The sequence below is a fragment of the Polyodon spathula genome, chromosome 14 (assembly GCF_017654505.1).
Source record: "Polyodon spathula isolate WHYD16114869_AA chromosome 14, ASM1765450v1, whole genome shotgun sequence".
NCBI lineage: Eukaryota > Metazoa > Chordata > Actinopteri > Acipenseriformes > Polyodontidae > Polyodon > Polyodon spathula.
In genome coordinates this window covers 1,222,751-1,238,191 of record NC_054547.1, presented here as the reverse complement: position 1 = coordinate 1,238,191, position 15,441 = coordinate 1,222,751, and the positions used below count along the sequence as shown (strand labels likewise).

Genomic DNA, 15,441 nt, shown 5'->3' with positions numbered 1-15,441 from the left:
TGCATAATAACATGGTAATGATGTGTAAGCACACATGCATTTACTAAGTAACTAGTATGTAAATACACAGTAATTAGAGACACTTCATGTAAAGTGTTACCGAAGGCGCTGCCTGGAGCTGAGTATCTATAAGAATTAGAGTCAGTTCTGTATAAATGTGGTTTCTTCCCAAGATCACAAACATTTTTATATGCTTCAGGGTGTTTGTTTTATATATTTCAAGTTGACGAGCAATTTACAGAATTGTTTTCCCAAGATTGTTCAGCTGTATATTACACATGAAATAAACAAACCTTTGCGTATAGCACAACTCCTTTTCTTTTTGTTTCCAGTGTTTATCGCTGTACGTTTTTATTTTCTGGTATTTATATCAAACATGCTTTTACTTGCAGTCGCTTCCTTTGTGTGCATTCATTTTTCCTGCTGCAGTTTCTTCATTAAACAGAAAAGCATGTGATGGATGTTTCACTATCGCAGTTCGACTGTAATATCCAGAGCAGTATATCTAGAGCAATACGACATAATAAAGCAGCAATAAACTGTGCAGAATGAACTGCGCTTCTCACTGTCACTTCCACCAGCTTTATTACTCTCAAAACAATACCAGTGCACCTGCTTTAATATATATATGTATATCTCCTGATTTCCTCCAGGAGAGTCGCTGTTATTTACTTCATGCTAATATTAAACTCTGCTTTCGCGAAGATAAAATGAGATAGTAGCTCATACTAGTTTCCAGGCTGTTCTTGCAGCATCTCTTGTGGGTAATGTCACAGTGCCAACAGCATGTGTACAATTTCTATACCTATACCATATATCTTGTAGTTTCTCTGTTTAAGTGCTTTTTTTCTGTGCCCATTTGCTGTGCTGTTGCTGCTGCTATGCTGTATGTCTGGTAGGGGTTCTGCTGTACTCTTTTGACCCATTACTTTTAGCTGGTCCTGGAAATCACTTTGAGTTCAAACACCAGCAGCAAGGATACAGCTTCTGCCAGAGGCAGGCATGGCCGTAGACAGGATATATTGACACAGGAGACACTGACAGGCAGGCGGGTGGAAGGAAAGGTACTGTGAATGGAGTACACTGAACATGAATAATAGATATGGAGGCCACAAACAGTTATGCAGTTGCTTGGTGCACTGCTGCAGCCTCATGCTGTCTTTAGCACAGGAGCTTGCATGCTTGTCTTGTGCTTTGAGTCCCCAAAATCAAATACTAATAATACTACTACTAATAATAATAATAATAATAATAATAATAATAATAATAATAATAATAAAGGAACAGGCAGTTTGTCCAGTATAGTCCAGTATGGCTTGTCCACAGAAGGTTGATTTTAAACATGCACGCGCTCACGCACACACTCTGCATCAGACATGTCCCACAACAGCAGCAGTGGGTAATTGTGAACACCCTGTGACGTCGTAGCTGTCGTCTGGCATGAGGGGATGGGCTATGGTAAGTCTGGTTGCTAGCGGCAATGGTAGTGACCTAAATCACATGCGTTAGTGATGCTGCTGCTTTCAGCTCGCCCCTGTAGCTGTGTTTAAGCTCCATGTGCTGGTGTGCCACACACAAACACATGTTTCATCATACAGATGCTTGCACACACACACACACACACACACACACACACACACACACACACACACACACACTCCCAAACAAAGTAGTGAGCTCACACCCCAGTGTGCACCAGCTTGAAGAAAGACCCCGCCCACTCTCTCCCGTTTGTTTATACGTTCGTCTCAAGGCCGTTCATGTCAATGGAGCAGTGGTCCTTGGCGCTGTGCTTCTCTGGCTGGACCGTGTTCTTCTTGGCCCGGACCCCTTCCTCCAGCTGCCTGATCCGGGCCACGTCGGCGGCATTGCCCTCAGGGAGTGGAGGCTTTCCTTCTGGCTGGGGGTTGGAGCAGCCGTTCTTCTGGTATGCCATCAGCTGCTGGATGCTGATCATTGGCTTGGTCTCGCAGATCAGAGGGACCTGAGAAGAGAGAGGGTAGGCAGGCAGGCAGGAGAAGAGATTAGCTGCAGCAACTTTCTTTCTTGGCAGTGAATAAACAGTATGTTTCACATGTTAAGGTATTAACACACCCCTCTGAGCAGCATTTATGGTACCTGAACACAACGTGCCCTGACAGACACAGCAAACAGAGCACTGAAAGAAACTTGACTGACAGTGAATCAGACACCAGCACAATTCACATCCTTGAGCTCAGTGCCCTGAAGAGTTAAATTCCTACCTCATCACAGGGCTTCTTGGTGAATTCTCTCCTGAAGACATGAGCCATGATCCCGGTGGCCAGGGCATCCCCCATCACATTGATCATGGTCCTGAACCTGTCCCTGGGAACCAGAGCGAACATGTCCCTTATCAATCAACCATTCAACACACAGGTAACACTGCACTATACATGTAAGTACACAATTGTATCAGAAAAGGGTTAAGGTTAGGATTAGGGTTATGGTTAGTGGGGTTAGAGATAGAATTATGGTTAGGGTTATTTCGTGCAACAAGATTTACACATTAAATAAATTGTAACCATGCGTAATAACATTGCAATTATGTATAAGTACACAGGTATTTACGAAGTAACTACTATGTAAAAATTATATAAATACACAGTAATTAGAGACACTTAATGTAAAGTGTTACCCAACAACAATAACTACAACAGTTACATATTAAGGCAGAGGCAGGGTATTCTGGAAGGGCTTCTGAATATTGTATTACTTCGAGATGTATTGCTGAATTATATACATCTGGTTATTTCTGTTTTTTTATTTTATTTTTAGTATTACTTACAACGCCCAATCCACGGCGATAATCAGAGTGATGTCGTCAGTCGGTAATCCGACCGATGTTAGCACGATCACCATGGTAACCAGGCCGGCCTGAGGAATGCCAGCAGCTCCAATACTTGCAGCCGTTGCCGTGATACTAGAAACGGAATCGAAAACAATACACATTGATCCTTCTTTATATTTTCCATTGCAGTTATATACATTTAATTAAGACAACAAACGGACCGCCCTTGTGAGACATTAGAATCAGTTTGCATGTATTTGAAGAGCGAAGATTATCTATACTTTGATACCAAGATATTTAGCTTATAAAATCTGTAAACAAGTTTATGCTCTCTCTCTCTCTCTCTCTCTCTCTCTCTCTCTCTCTCTCTCTCTCTCTCTCTCTCTCTCTCTCTCTCTCTCTCTCTCTCAGCCTGGACAATGCCCTGGAAGGAGCCCCTGCCTGATGGTGATGATCTGCCCGAAGTCAAGCTCGTAGTTGTTGACCTGTGCAATGAAGATGGCGGCCACGGCCTCGTACAGCGCGGTGCCGTCCATGTTGATGGTGGCTCCGACGGGCAGCACAAAGCGGATGATGCGCCTGTCGATGTGGTTGTTCTCCAGCAGGCATTTGAAGGTGATAGGCAGCGTGGCGGAGCTGGAGAGAGGAGAGGTCACATAGATATATAGAGATACAGAGTTATAGGGACCGTAGGATACAGTCCACCAAAAAGAATACTGTTTTAAAATATGAAAAAAAAACATTAAAAAAAAAAAGATTTGTAATGTTTCCCATTAAACTGCCATTTTAAGACGAGACCATGTGGCACAATGACTGGTTAACTAAAATTTATTACATCGAACGTGACCTCTGCAGCACAGCACACTAGCATTCTGGGCTGGAATCAAATCAAAAAACCCAGATGTGAAGGAAGCTCCTCCAGTCTTCTAAGTCACCCGGCTCCCCTACGCAAGTGCTTTTCAGTGTTTCAAGTTTCCTTCAATCAGAACCAGATGTTTTATAGAGACCCGACATTGCATGATCTCTCTGAACTTCTCCCAAGTGTTAAGAATAGAAAGAAAGAAAGAAAGAAAGAAAGAAAGAAAGAAAGAAAGAAAGAAAGACCTTGATGCCTGAGATTTCAGGGTGGTAATGGTGAAAAGTTCAACCCCAGCCAAAAAAAAAAGAAAAAAGAAAATGAGAAATAAATTGATCACTACCAAGTGTCCAACATGAAATAAAATCAATTTCTGTAACTTCCAGCGCAAAATCCATTCCTCTCAGAAACTGCTGCGCCCTCTGAGAGGCAGGAATCAGTGTTACAGTAAATGCGTGGCGGGTGTGGGATTGACATGCAGCGCAGGGTAGTCTGGCCAAACTAAACACACGGCCTGGATTCGGGTCTGAGTGCAAAACATAAGAGCATAATATCTGCCATCATATTTTATTGTTTAAAGCCTGTCTTGCTTAGTCAAATGTTGTTTCCAATGTCTTCAATTCTCTATTGTATTATAAGTCCTCATCCCGAATAGAAAGTATTAGCACTTACAATTTCTCTGCAGTAATTTTTCTCTGCAGTTTGAAACGTTTGAATCACAACAGGTCCTGCAGAAACACGTTAAATACGTTAGCGTCAGGATTTGGCCTGTTTGCTATTCAGATTTAATGATGTAATATGTTTCTACCTCTAATCAAGCTGAGAGTGCACAGTACTTTCTCTTAACTCTTTGTATGACAGAGGCCTGGCACAGCAAAGAGTGCTCGAGAATGAAATACACTCTCAGCTTCATTAGAGCTGGACCAGTAGAATTTCTCTGCTTCACCTTCAATGTGACTCCAAATCCTGTGATCCCTGGGTAACACAAGGAGGTACAGTTTCACCAAACAAACATCATAAAAGGTCCGTAGCAACAGCAGCCGGTCGCCGAGCCAGACTCGGGTTTTCTGTTTTAATATTTAAAAATCTACTTTAAAAAGAGGAGAGACCAAAGTATTTCTAGTTATAACGTCTCTCATACTTGGAGACAACAGTCTACTCTCGCAGAATACAATTAGTATCCATCGTACACCCAATGCAGCTAAACACACCTCCCACTGTTTGCAGATCCCAGCATTCCTACCTGGATGATGTGGCCAGCGCTATGAGCAAGGCCTGGAGAATGCCCCTGATGAAGACGATGGGGTTCTTCTTGGTGATGAAGAAGTACATGCTGGGCAGGATGAAGAGGCCATGCAAGACCAGCCCCAGCACCACAGTGATGGCGTAGAAGCCCAGCTTCTTGCCGATAGCCGTGGGGTCGTCCATCTCCAGGATCTTACCAGCGATCAGGAACACGATGCCAAAGGGGAAGTAGCTGGAGATATTGCAGAGAGAGGTGGATGTGTGAGTTTAGATGGGGAGAGATGAGGAGGAGGGTGTAATACTGTGTAATACTGCCCTTGTGGCTTTAATATGATCATGAGAACGCCCTGAGACTTCTGGGCTAGTTCCTAACGTAAAGGTAACCAAAGCAAGCAGACGTCAACTAGAATGGAATACCAAAGGAGCATGCATGGAGAGACTGGTCAGAAGGGTTTGGAAGGAGTTAACACTCTGTCTCAAGTTCAAATCTAGTGAGTTTGATAGTCCCAGCTCATTCTTACGTTGAATTTTTAATAAAGAACCAGGTCCAGGTCTGATATGAACTGAACTGAAAGAGGCACAAGTGAATATAAAAGTTCAAAAACATTTACCTTTGATTGTCTTTTCAATCACAAACAGAGGGTACTGTAGAATCTGTTGATTATTTGACAAGCTGAACCTACCAGGTAGCTACCGCGACGATCTTCAGCACGGCTTCGTTCAGGCTTTGACAGAAGTTGACCAGGGGGCTGCCATTGGATCCCATCCTTCCCAACATTATACCTTGAAAACAAATAACAACAAAACAGTTTCTAACGACAGTGCTTGAATATGTAATGAATATATAGCTGGAGGAGCAAGCTGAGAATGTTATATTGTAGTGCAGACCTGTTCCTGAAAGTCTGGCCCACTTATTACAAATAACACTAGCACATGCTATGGGAGTTTGGTAAAAGGATCCCAGCCAGCTGGTGACACGGCGCATGTAAGCCACGAGCAGCATCTTCAATAAAAGCCTTTGTTCTACTTTCATTAAGCAGGCCTGCGTGTCACATCATTAGTACCCATGGTAGCGGAGAAGATGACGATCCCCAGCACGTTCATGCCGTCGCTGCTGCCGGAGAGGGAGCGGAAGATGATCTCGGGAGGGGGGGTGAGGTCCAGGGAGAAGTTCTGGATGTCCATCCCGTTATCTCCCTGGATCCCGTAGATGACGAGGCGGCGAGGCGTGGTCTCAGTGAGAGACGCTGCTTTCGGGGACTTCATGATTGGGATGATCTTTGTGCGGTACTGAGACAGAGAACACAAGCAGTAATGGATGATACTGCATTACTCAATTGCCTTTGCCTCCTTCATAGAAAAAAAAGATTGTTTAACTTGTTAGTTCTTTACCTGCTGAAAGGTGGCTTCAACCAGGTTTGCTGGAAACATGTTGCTAAGAAGAAGAACAGATATAGTCATTAACTGAAAAACAAGTCTCGCAAGCTTTTATTATACTATAGACTGTCCCTTAGAAAGGTTTCCAACAGTAAAAGCATAGCAGTGTAAGAAAGCACAGTCAAAGTATGGCAAAGCATAGTTTTGCAAAGACTTTGTATAGGTAAATGTGTAGTATAACCATGTAAAAACACTTGGTCCATCCTGTTGTGATTAAATCAAGGCCAGAATCAAACAAATGATTATATCCTCAAGCAGCACTTGAGTGAATCATTGTGAACACGTTGTATTCCATATTTTATCATATGTTGGGTTTTTGGATTCTGTATTACTGATTTCTGCCAACATACAAGAGATGTGGAAACTCTGAGGGCCTTTAATCTGTTTGTTTGAAATGAACTGACTTTTGCCAAATAAACCACGTATATACAGTTCTATTCATTTTTTCCTCAAACATCTGAGAGGCACAAAAAATATATATTATTGTTATTAAATAGTCATTTAGCTTTTGTTTTTATCCAAAGCAACTTACAGAGACTAGGGGGGGTGAACTATACATCCAACTGCTGCTGCAGAGTGACTTACAAAAGGACCTTGGTTTGTACGTCTTATCTGAAGTACGGAGCACAAGGAGGTTAAGTGGCTTGCCCAGGGTCATAGACAGTGAGTCAGTGGCTGAGATGGGATTGAGCCTGCAACCTCCTGGTAACAAGTCCCTTTCTCTAACCACTGGACCCCCAGGCCTGTATATATATCAGGGCTATATGGATTATTGTGCTGCTAAACCTCCACTAATGGGATCTGTCTGAACGGTTGCCTCAACTCGGGGGAGTATTTTGTTTCTTTTCTTTTGGTAACAAAACATTAGAAACAGCTGGCGTGCTATTATAATTCTGGGGAGAGACCCTTAATGAAGACCCTAGTGAGTGTCTGGCAAGGATGTAAAGACAGGCTTGGGAGCAGGAATCAGGATGCTTGCTCATGCTGAACAAACTGCATTTCCACTGTCACGAGCCCCTCTGCAGGTCTAAATGTTTAGACTTCGGCTGGAGGTTGGACCAGTGCTTTGCCCGCCCAAGTGCTTTAGTGAAGACAGTGTCATACTTCAAGAGACAGGGACAAGGTTGTAGAGGAGGTGAACTCAACTCTTACCGGATGAGATCGAGAAGCGCATCGGCCGAGCTCATGATGGGTCTGCCGCTGTCCTCCGTGCTCTCCTTCTGGGCGGCCCCCCCAGGGTGGATAATGGACACCAGGATGATGCCCTCCACCACCGCCACGAACGTGGTCCACAGGTAGTAGGAGATGGTGATGATGCCCAGTCGACTGGAGGCCTTGGCGTCCAACGCCGCCAGTCCCGACATCAAACTGTGAAGAAGGAGAGAACTGGAGTCACTCCCTGCAACCACATGCTGTACCTGAACCAATTCAAAACTCTGAAAAAATCCAAGCTGCCATTCTCAAATGCAGCTGCTGCTTATTTTAAATGTGTGTGCAGCTTTCTGACTGGTATATGCTGTGTCTACCATTTAATCTGTGCTTCTGTATTTGAACACCCTCTTTTACTTGCCTGACAATCCCCTCCAAAAAACATTTGTACCATTTCAGGTTATTCACTGGACTTGAACTTGTTCCATCCTGGCTTTGGGTCAGGTTAGTGTCCTGGGGTCCCTTGGATCCACCCTGGCTTTGAGTCAGGTTAGTGTCCAGGGGTCCCCTGGATCCACCCTGGCTTTGGGTTACGTCAGCATCCTGGGGTTTCAATAGGCCTTCCAGGGCCGCAAAACAAAATCTCAAGCACCCAGCACTTCAACACACCCTGATACATGCAGTATGTCTGCAATACGCACCAAAAGCCAACTGCTTGTAAATAGATATGATGCAGTTCACTTTACAGTGACTGGGTGAGTACAGCTTTTCTAAAGAAAGTTCAGTAACACTTTACATGAAGTGTCTCTAATTCCTGTGCATTTACATAGTAGTTACTTACTAAATGCATGTGTATTTACACATAATTACAATGTTATTAATATGTACTTAATATTTAAATCTATGTTTCGATGTCTATGTTTAATATGTAGATATATGTAAGTACACAAAAATACTTAGGGCTATGGTTAGGGTTATATTGTGCAAAAAGATTTACACGTTAAGTACAGTGTAACTATGCATAATAACATCGTAATTATGTGTAAGTACACATGTAGTTACACAGCAATAGATGTAATAACTGTTTTATTACAATGACATTGGAATTGTAATTTAGAGATGCTTAGTATAAAGTGTTACCATCAATAACAGTACCTTCAGTGCCTAAAAGGGGAGCTCTACTAATCTTCCCTGAGTAGCGACACAGTCCTCTCTTAAGAGTTATTAGACTGGTCATTCGGGGCTGGTGTTTACAGTAGAGGAGGCACTGGGCTGGGAGTGAAACACACTGTGAGGGGTAACAGGGAGCGGGATTGATAAACCAGTAACAGACCTGGAAACAACCAGAGGGAGAATGAGCATTTTCAACATCCGCATCAAGAGCTCTCCCGGGAACTGGAAATATTTCACCTCCTGTGGAAGGAAAACATCGAGTTAGTCTGCGCTGTTAAACCTGACCGTTCTGACAGACTTAATCCAGGCCTCCAACATCAAATTCATGTGTTGCTTAAAAGCTCAACCCCAGAAAGCTGTTATTTTCTAAAAAAACAGAGAGTGGTGTGCCTGATGACCCCTGTCCTCTTTACTCTGTGAATCAGAAGCCAAATAATAAAGTCATTTCCAGCGACTTCAAAACCCATGTTGTACCGTTTCTCTACTTCAACATAACCGTGCTTCGCTTTTGTATACAATACAATACAATACAATGCAATACAATACAGTTTGTTTTTATATAGCACTCTTCATGCGGAGCATCCCTGGAGCTTTACAATAAAAATCAAGCCATTGGCCAATCAATCCAGCTCAGAATAAGCCAACGCAAAGAAACCTGTTTTTAAATGTGATTTAAAAGACTTGACTGTGCCAGCATTCCTGACAGGACTCGGGATGGAGTTCCAAAGCCAGGGAGCATAAACAGAATAAAGACTTTTTGAGATATTGGCTTCATACTCGGTGCACAACTGTTGTCTGTGATTTTCTTGGTCAGATTTGATCCTGGGTACAAGAAAAAATAGCCCTTTCAATTTGAGTAATTTTACACACAGTTGTCATAAGCCCCCATATCTCCGAGCAATTGAGGGCATGTGACTTGTTAAGTATCTTGGGCTTAGAGACAGTGTACTTTGAGTAATTATCGTAACATTTGGTACAAATCTGTGTTATATGATTCATTCCCATAAACTTCCATTTCAGTGCCTGGTTGTTTGCCCTCATACTCTGTGTTTACAGTGGGTGCACAGCTATACTCTGTGTTTACGGTGGGTGCACAGCTATACTCTGTGTTTACGGTGGGTGCACAGCTATACTCTGTGTTTACGGTGGGTGCACAGCTATACTCTGTGTTTACGGTGGGTGCACAGCTATACTCTGTGTTTACGGTGGGTGCACAGCTATACTCTGTGTTTACGGTGGGTGCACAGCTATACTCTGTGTTTACGGTGGGTTCACAGCTATACTCTGTGTTTACGGTGGGTGCACAGCTATACTCTGTGTTTACGGTGGGTTCACAGCTATACTCTGTGTTTACGGTGGGTGCACAGCTATACTCCGTGTTTACGGTGGGTGCACAGCTATACTCTGTGTTTACGGTGGGTTCACAGCTATACTCTGTGTTTACGGTGGGTGCACAGCTATACTCTGTGTTTACGGTGGGTTCACAGCTATACTCTGTGTTTACAGTGGGTGCACAGCTATACTCCGTGTTTACGGTGGGTGCACAGCTATACTCCGTGTTTACGGTGGGTGCACAGCTATACTCCGTGTTTACGGTGGGTGCACAGCTATACTCCGTGTTTACGGTGGGTGCACAGATATACTCCGTGTTTACGGTGGGTGCACAGCTATACTCCGTGTTTACGGTGGGTGCACAGCTATACTCCGTGTTTACGGTGGGTGCACAGCTATACTCCGTGTTTACGGTGGGTGCACAGCTATACTCTGTGTTTCACCTTCAGTGGTTCAGGTATTTTCCACATATCCATTTACTTCATGTTTACAAACCATTCAGATCAGACATGGCATTCTCCTTATGCTATTCGCCACCCAGGGATGCTTTTCTTTAGAATTAATTCTCTCTCTCTCTCTCTCTCTCTCTCTCTCTCTCTCTCTCTCTCTCTCTCCCCCTCTCTCTATTACACGCCTGGGCATTACTGATCCTGCTCTTAAACCAGGAAACTAAGCTTTCCCCTGCATAATGCAGGGTAGAAAAGCTCTTTAGCTGTTATTATCAGCTCTCTGCCAGTACCTCCTGCACTGGTGCTGCTCACTTGCTGTTGGAAGACTAAAGCAACCCTGGAAAATGGGAATTGATGGCAGCCAGTTTGAGAAGAAATTACCATAAACATTCCCATTCCCATATATTAAACCAAGCTCTGACTGCTGTGCTACAGTAACACATACAAGTGATCACACATCTAGTATGAAATGTGTTGAACATGGAGGGCTTTCTCTTATATGAAAGTGCTGTATAAATGGCACAGGAGCTGGCACAATGCAAAGGAGAAAAATAGACTGAGAGTCTAAAATAAGATGCCAGTGGCTCGGGAGGATCACAACAAAGATTCCCAGGTACACAACAAGAACAAGCCATAGTAACATCGCAAATGGTAGTCTGCAGTGTTGTCTTAATGCTTTGTATCGAATGTTGCTTTGTACTGATTAATTCTCCCTCATTCATTCCCACCTTCCACTCTCAATCCTCCTCTCTTTCTTATTAGTACTGGACCTTCATTCAGTCAGTCTTCCTCGGTTATCCCTAGCACACCCCTCCTTGACTGTTGAAAGCTACCATGTTGTGGGGAGGTGTTTCCTGGAGCTGTTTGAACACTGTTGACCCTGGCTCGGGTCTTAAGGGAAAAGCCAGAAAAATCCTTTCCATTCTTTTTAAAAGTGTCACTTAGCCAGATATTTCCATTTCTACAGACAGAATTAATTATCTTTGTGTTTCTCCTGTTGCTGGAATGAGAGAAGGCGAGAGAGAAAGAGAGAGAGAGACAGAGAGGCCTGAGTGTCAGTAACAGCTGGCAGTGAGCTTTCAGCACACATGCCAACATCCTCAGAATGAAACTCCAGGTCCAGAGGGAACACAAAAGGCCCTCACTGAGGTCCTTCAAAGGGAGGACAGGCTATCACCATTGTCTGTGGTGTGTGCTTGTGTGGATAACAGAGTGTGCATGTGTTTGCAGGTCAAGACTGCAATTAATCCATGTTGTGGCCATTTCATATTCTGCTTTAGCTTAACAAAAACAATATGGAACAAACTACCAAATACATACACATCGTTTAATATTCTGTTCATCAACAAAATCATAAAACAAACCAAAATGGCAACAACGACAAAAACGCTGCAATCTGCGCTAGAATGATAGTGGCGTGCAAGAGGGTCACAGAATTCTCATTAGATTAACGAGTCAATTAGGGTCAAATAGCATCACTGATATCAGTGACAGGAGATCAGTGTGCATCTCTCCACCTTACACCAGAGAGCTAGTGTTCATAATGATGATGATTATGTTAGACCTGTTCCCTGTTAAATTTGTTGTGTTTCTATGGGAGGTCAATCACATGATTCTGTGCAAATCCAGTTAGGGTAGATAAATGCAACACAGCCCCTTGTCTCAGGGGTAGATAAATGCAACACAGTCCCTTGTCTCAGAAGTATATTAAGAAAGGGGTGCTAGGAGCTAACTAAAACACTAAACATATGACTCATATATGATTTTTCCAAGCCGCACATGCCTACCTTTAGAATAGGTCTGCTGCAGAGGAACTGATTACTACCAGCTGTGGAGGGATACAGAAACACAGCAGCATGCACTGCTTGGTAATACGTGTCTCTCTCTGTGGAGGGATACAGAAACACAGCAGCATGCACTGCTTGGTAATACGTGTCTCTCTCTGTGGAGGGATACAGAAACACAGCAGCATGCACTGCTTGGTAATACGTGTCTCTCTCTGTGGAGGGGTACAGAAACACAGCAGCATGCACTGCTTGGTAATACGTGTCTCTCTCTGGAGGGATACAGAAACACAGCAGCATGCACTGCTTGGTAATACGTGTCTCTCTCTGTGGAGGGGTACAGAAACACAGCAGCATGCACTGCTTGGTAATACGTGTCTCTCTCTGTGGAGGGATACAGAAACACAGCAGCATGCACTGCTTGGTAATACGTGTCTCTCTCTGTGGAGGGGTACAGAAACACAGCAGCATGCACTGCTTGGTAATACGTGCCTCTCTCTGTGGAGGGGTACAGAAACACAGCAGCATGCACTGCTTGGTAATACGTGTCTCTCTCTGTGGAGGGATACAGAAACACAGCAGCATGCACTGCTTGGTAATACGTGTCTCTCTCTGGAGGGATACAGAAACACAGCAGCATGCACTGCTTGGTAATACGTGCCTCTCTCTGGAGGGATACAGAAACACAGCAGCATGCACTGCTTGGTAATACGTGCCTCTCTCTGTGGAGGGGTACAGAAACACAGCAGCATGCACTGCTTGGTAATACGTGCCTCTCTCTCTGTGGAGGGATACAGAAACACAGCAGCATGCACTGCTTGGTAATACGTGTCTCTCTCTGTGGAGGGATACAGAAACACAGCAGCATGCACTGCTTGGTAATACGTGTCTCTCTCTGTGGAGGGATACAGAAACACAGCAGCATGCACTGCTTGGTAATACGTGTCTCTCTCTGTGGAGGGATACAGAAACACAGCAGCATGCACTGCTTGGTAATATGTGTCTCTCTCTGTGGAGGGGTACAGAAACACAGCAGCATGCACTGCTTGGTAATACGTGCCTCTCTCTGGAGGGATACAGAAACACAGCAGCATGCACTGCTTGGTAATACGTGCCTCTCTGGCCCCATCTGGCAGACTCAGTCGTGACGTGAAAGCCTGTTAATCCAGCCATCTGTGGACTCATAAATGAATCAGGTTACCCATAAATGTCCCATCCTGCTAATAGAATGGGAATCAGGTGGAGGAACGCACTCACGATCAAACATCAAGCAGCCAACCCCTCCACCTGTTCAGAATAACCCCACAGCTCCCATCCAATCCTTTGTGATGCCGGGTCTGCGTTCAAAGAGGCTTTCCAGCATCTCATAGCTTCCCTGGGAGTGTGAGCTGGTGTGCATTGATAGATTAGGTAGTGGTAGTTTTGAAATGTTTTCAATTCTGTTTCAGGGATCTGTTTTCAGAAGCAGGAGTACTCGTAATGTTAATGCTGAACATGTTCATGACAAAACGTTTACAGAAAGCTGCTGGATCCCAGCACTGGAATCTTACACTCACACGTGTAGTAAGCACATCAGCTCCTACCCTGGATCACGCATGTATGTGCAACCCTCATTTCACTTTGCAGCAGCCAATGGCTGGAATGAGTTTCAACAAAAGTTACCATTAGAACGATTTATATCTGAGGTTGCTTTGAGCCGTGGGGCTGACTCATTGCTGACTGGCATGCTGGTGAGTTTTTTTGTTCCTTTTTCCTTGTGTTTGATGATGTAATCTCACTATTTCATAAGGGAAAGGGGTACTGGAGACTGCAGGTGAAACTAATTTAAACCATAGCTTCACAAGATTGAATCTACCCTGTCCAGCGTGACTATCTTAAATATATTCACAACCTGTGCCAGACCCTAACTCTGCAGATCATGTGTACAGCATGTCGCCAGGCTGCAGCAATGGATGTTAGTGCATTAATGCACAGGGACCAGCTGATGAGGCCAAAGATGCCTTAAAAGAGGGAGTGAAATGCATTAAAAGTTGCCCACAGGGCACGCAACGGCATTTGTTTCATCTTTGCTGATGGAACATTTCGAGGGCAATCTAAAGAAGCATGTACTAACTGCATGTGTATTAACCTATTTCTGGTTTCATTGTGTCTCAAAAATATTGGTGCTTATATAGAGAGCAAATCCCCTCAGAGAAACACAGACTGCGGTGCAGCAAGTGCTGGGACTGTATCCCTCGATGGAGGGACAGTGAGCTGTAGGGTATCATTAGTGAATGTGCAATCACTAAGAACATTGCTAGGCAATGGCGTGATAATCCTTCGAACAGAGAATGGCATTGTGCTGTTGGCTGTGTTCATTTTGTTTTTTTTTACATGCTTTAGCTGCAAGTCTTGTTTTTTGTCACATTCTAGGAAAATAGAAAACTCTTATATCCTTTAAACAACAAACAACAAAGTCCATGGTGCACTTAAATATCAGTGTTAACTAAGAAGAAGGAGCCTGTATTTCTATATTATATACATTTTATAAATATTGGCTTTAGTTTTACAGGATTTCTTTTTTTTTTTACACTTCAAACTATGGATACTAAAAATACTAAAACCACTTTTTGGCTCTATTATATATATATATATATATATATATATATATATATATATATATATATATATATATATATATACACACACATACAAATTATTGAAGACATTTGTCAAAACAGGGTTCAAACCCTTGAAAGCTCCATCCACGGTAGACCTGTCAGTATCTCCTAATAGAAGGATCCCTCTTTTAGGATCTGATCGGGAGCAGCATGCAGACTGACCTGTTCGGAGAGCCGCCTTGTCCGGAGGAAGAACCCCAGGAGGCATCCAATGATGACGGAGAGCACAGAGAGGATCAGCAGCCCATTCCTTTTACATACGTCCTTGATCCGAATCCACACGGCATCTAACGCTACAGCCATTGCGATATCCCAGCCTGGACAGATCAAAACCCCATATAAGTACGTGAGCCAGCAAGAGGCACAAACAGCGAGGCAAACAAAAGTGAGACAGCCTGAGCTCCCCTCTTCCAAAGCACTTTCAGCTTTTTCAACTGAGCAGCCCTCTAACTGAGCAGGACTGGGAGATTATCATCCTTTCCAGGCACCCTCCACTGCCCCTCCTACCCCAGCCAACCTCCTCGGCTCTTCCACCAATGGGAGGTCT

The 15,441-nt window shown here is 43.8% G+C and overlaps 1 protein-coding gene across 1 annotated transcript; it reads right to left on the bottom strand.

Annotated features, from left to right (window-relative positions):
- Positions 1–28: 28 nt before the first annotated feature.
- LOC121326965 (excitatory amino acid transporter 5-like) lies at positions 29–15,294 on the bottom strand. The gene is made up of 11 exons (XM_041270641.1): positions 15,057–15,294; positions 8,830–8,909; positions 7,500–7,715; positions 6,303–6,345; positions 5,975–6,200; positions 5,594–5,693; positions 4,909–5,142; positions 3,251–3,445; positions 2,807–2,941; positions 2,244–2,346; positions 29–1,984 (listed from the first exon to the last, which is right to left on the bottom strand). Exons 1-11 carry the CDS (start codon positions 15,195–15,197, stop codon positions 1,736–1,738), a joined length of 1,722 nt encoding a protein of 573 aa, XP_041126575.1. The 5' UTR covers positions 15,198–15,294; the 3' UTR covers positions 29–1,735.
- Between the last annotated feature and the right edge of the window lie 147 nt (positions 15,295–15,441).

Bases quoted from the DNA above. Each gene is read 5' to 3' on its own strand.
- LOC121326965 (XM_041270641.1), bottom strand. From the start codon at position 15,197: ATGGCTGTAGCGTTAGATGCCGTGTGGATTCGGATCAAGGACGTATGT. The intron at 6,201-6,302 runs GTAAAGAACTAA...TCTCTGTCTCAG, and splicing joins TTGAAGCCACCTTTCAGCAG to TACCGCACAAAGATCATCCC. The intron at 5,143-5,593 runs GTAGGTTCAGCT...CAATATCTCCAG, and splicing joins ATCGTCGCGGTAGCTACCTG to CTACTTCCCCTTTGGCATCG.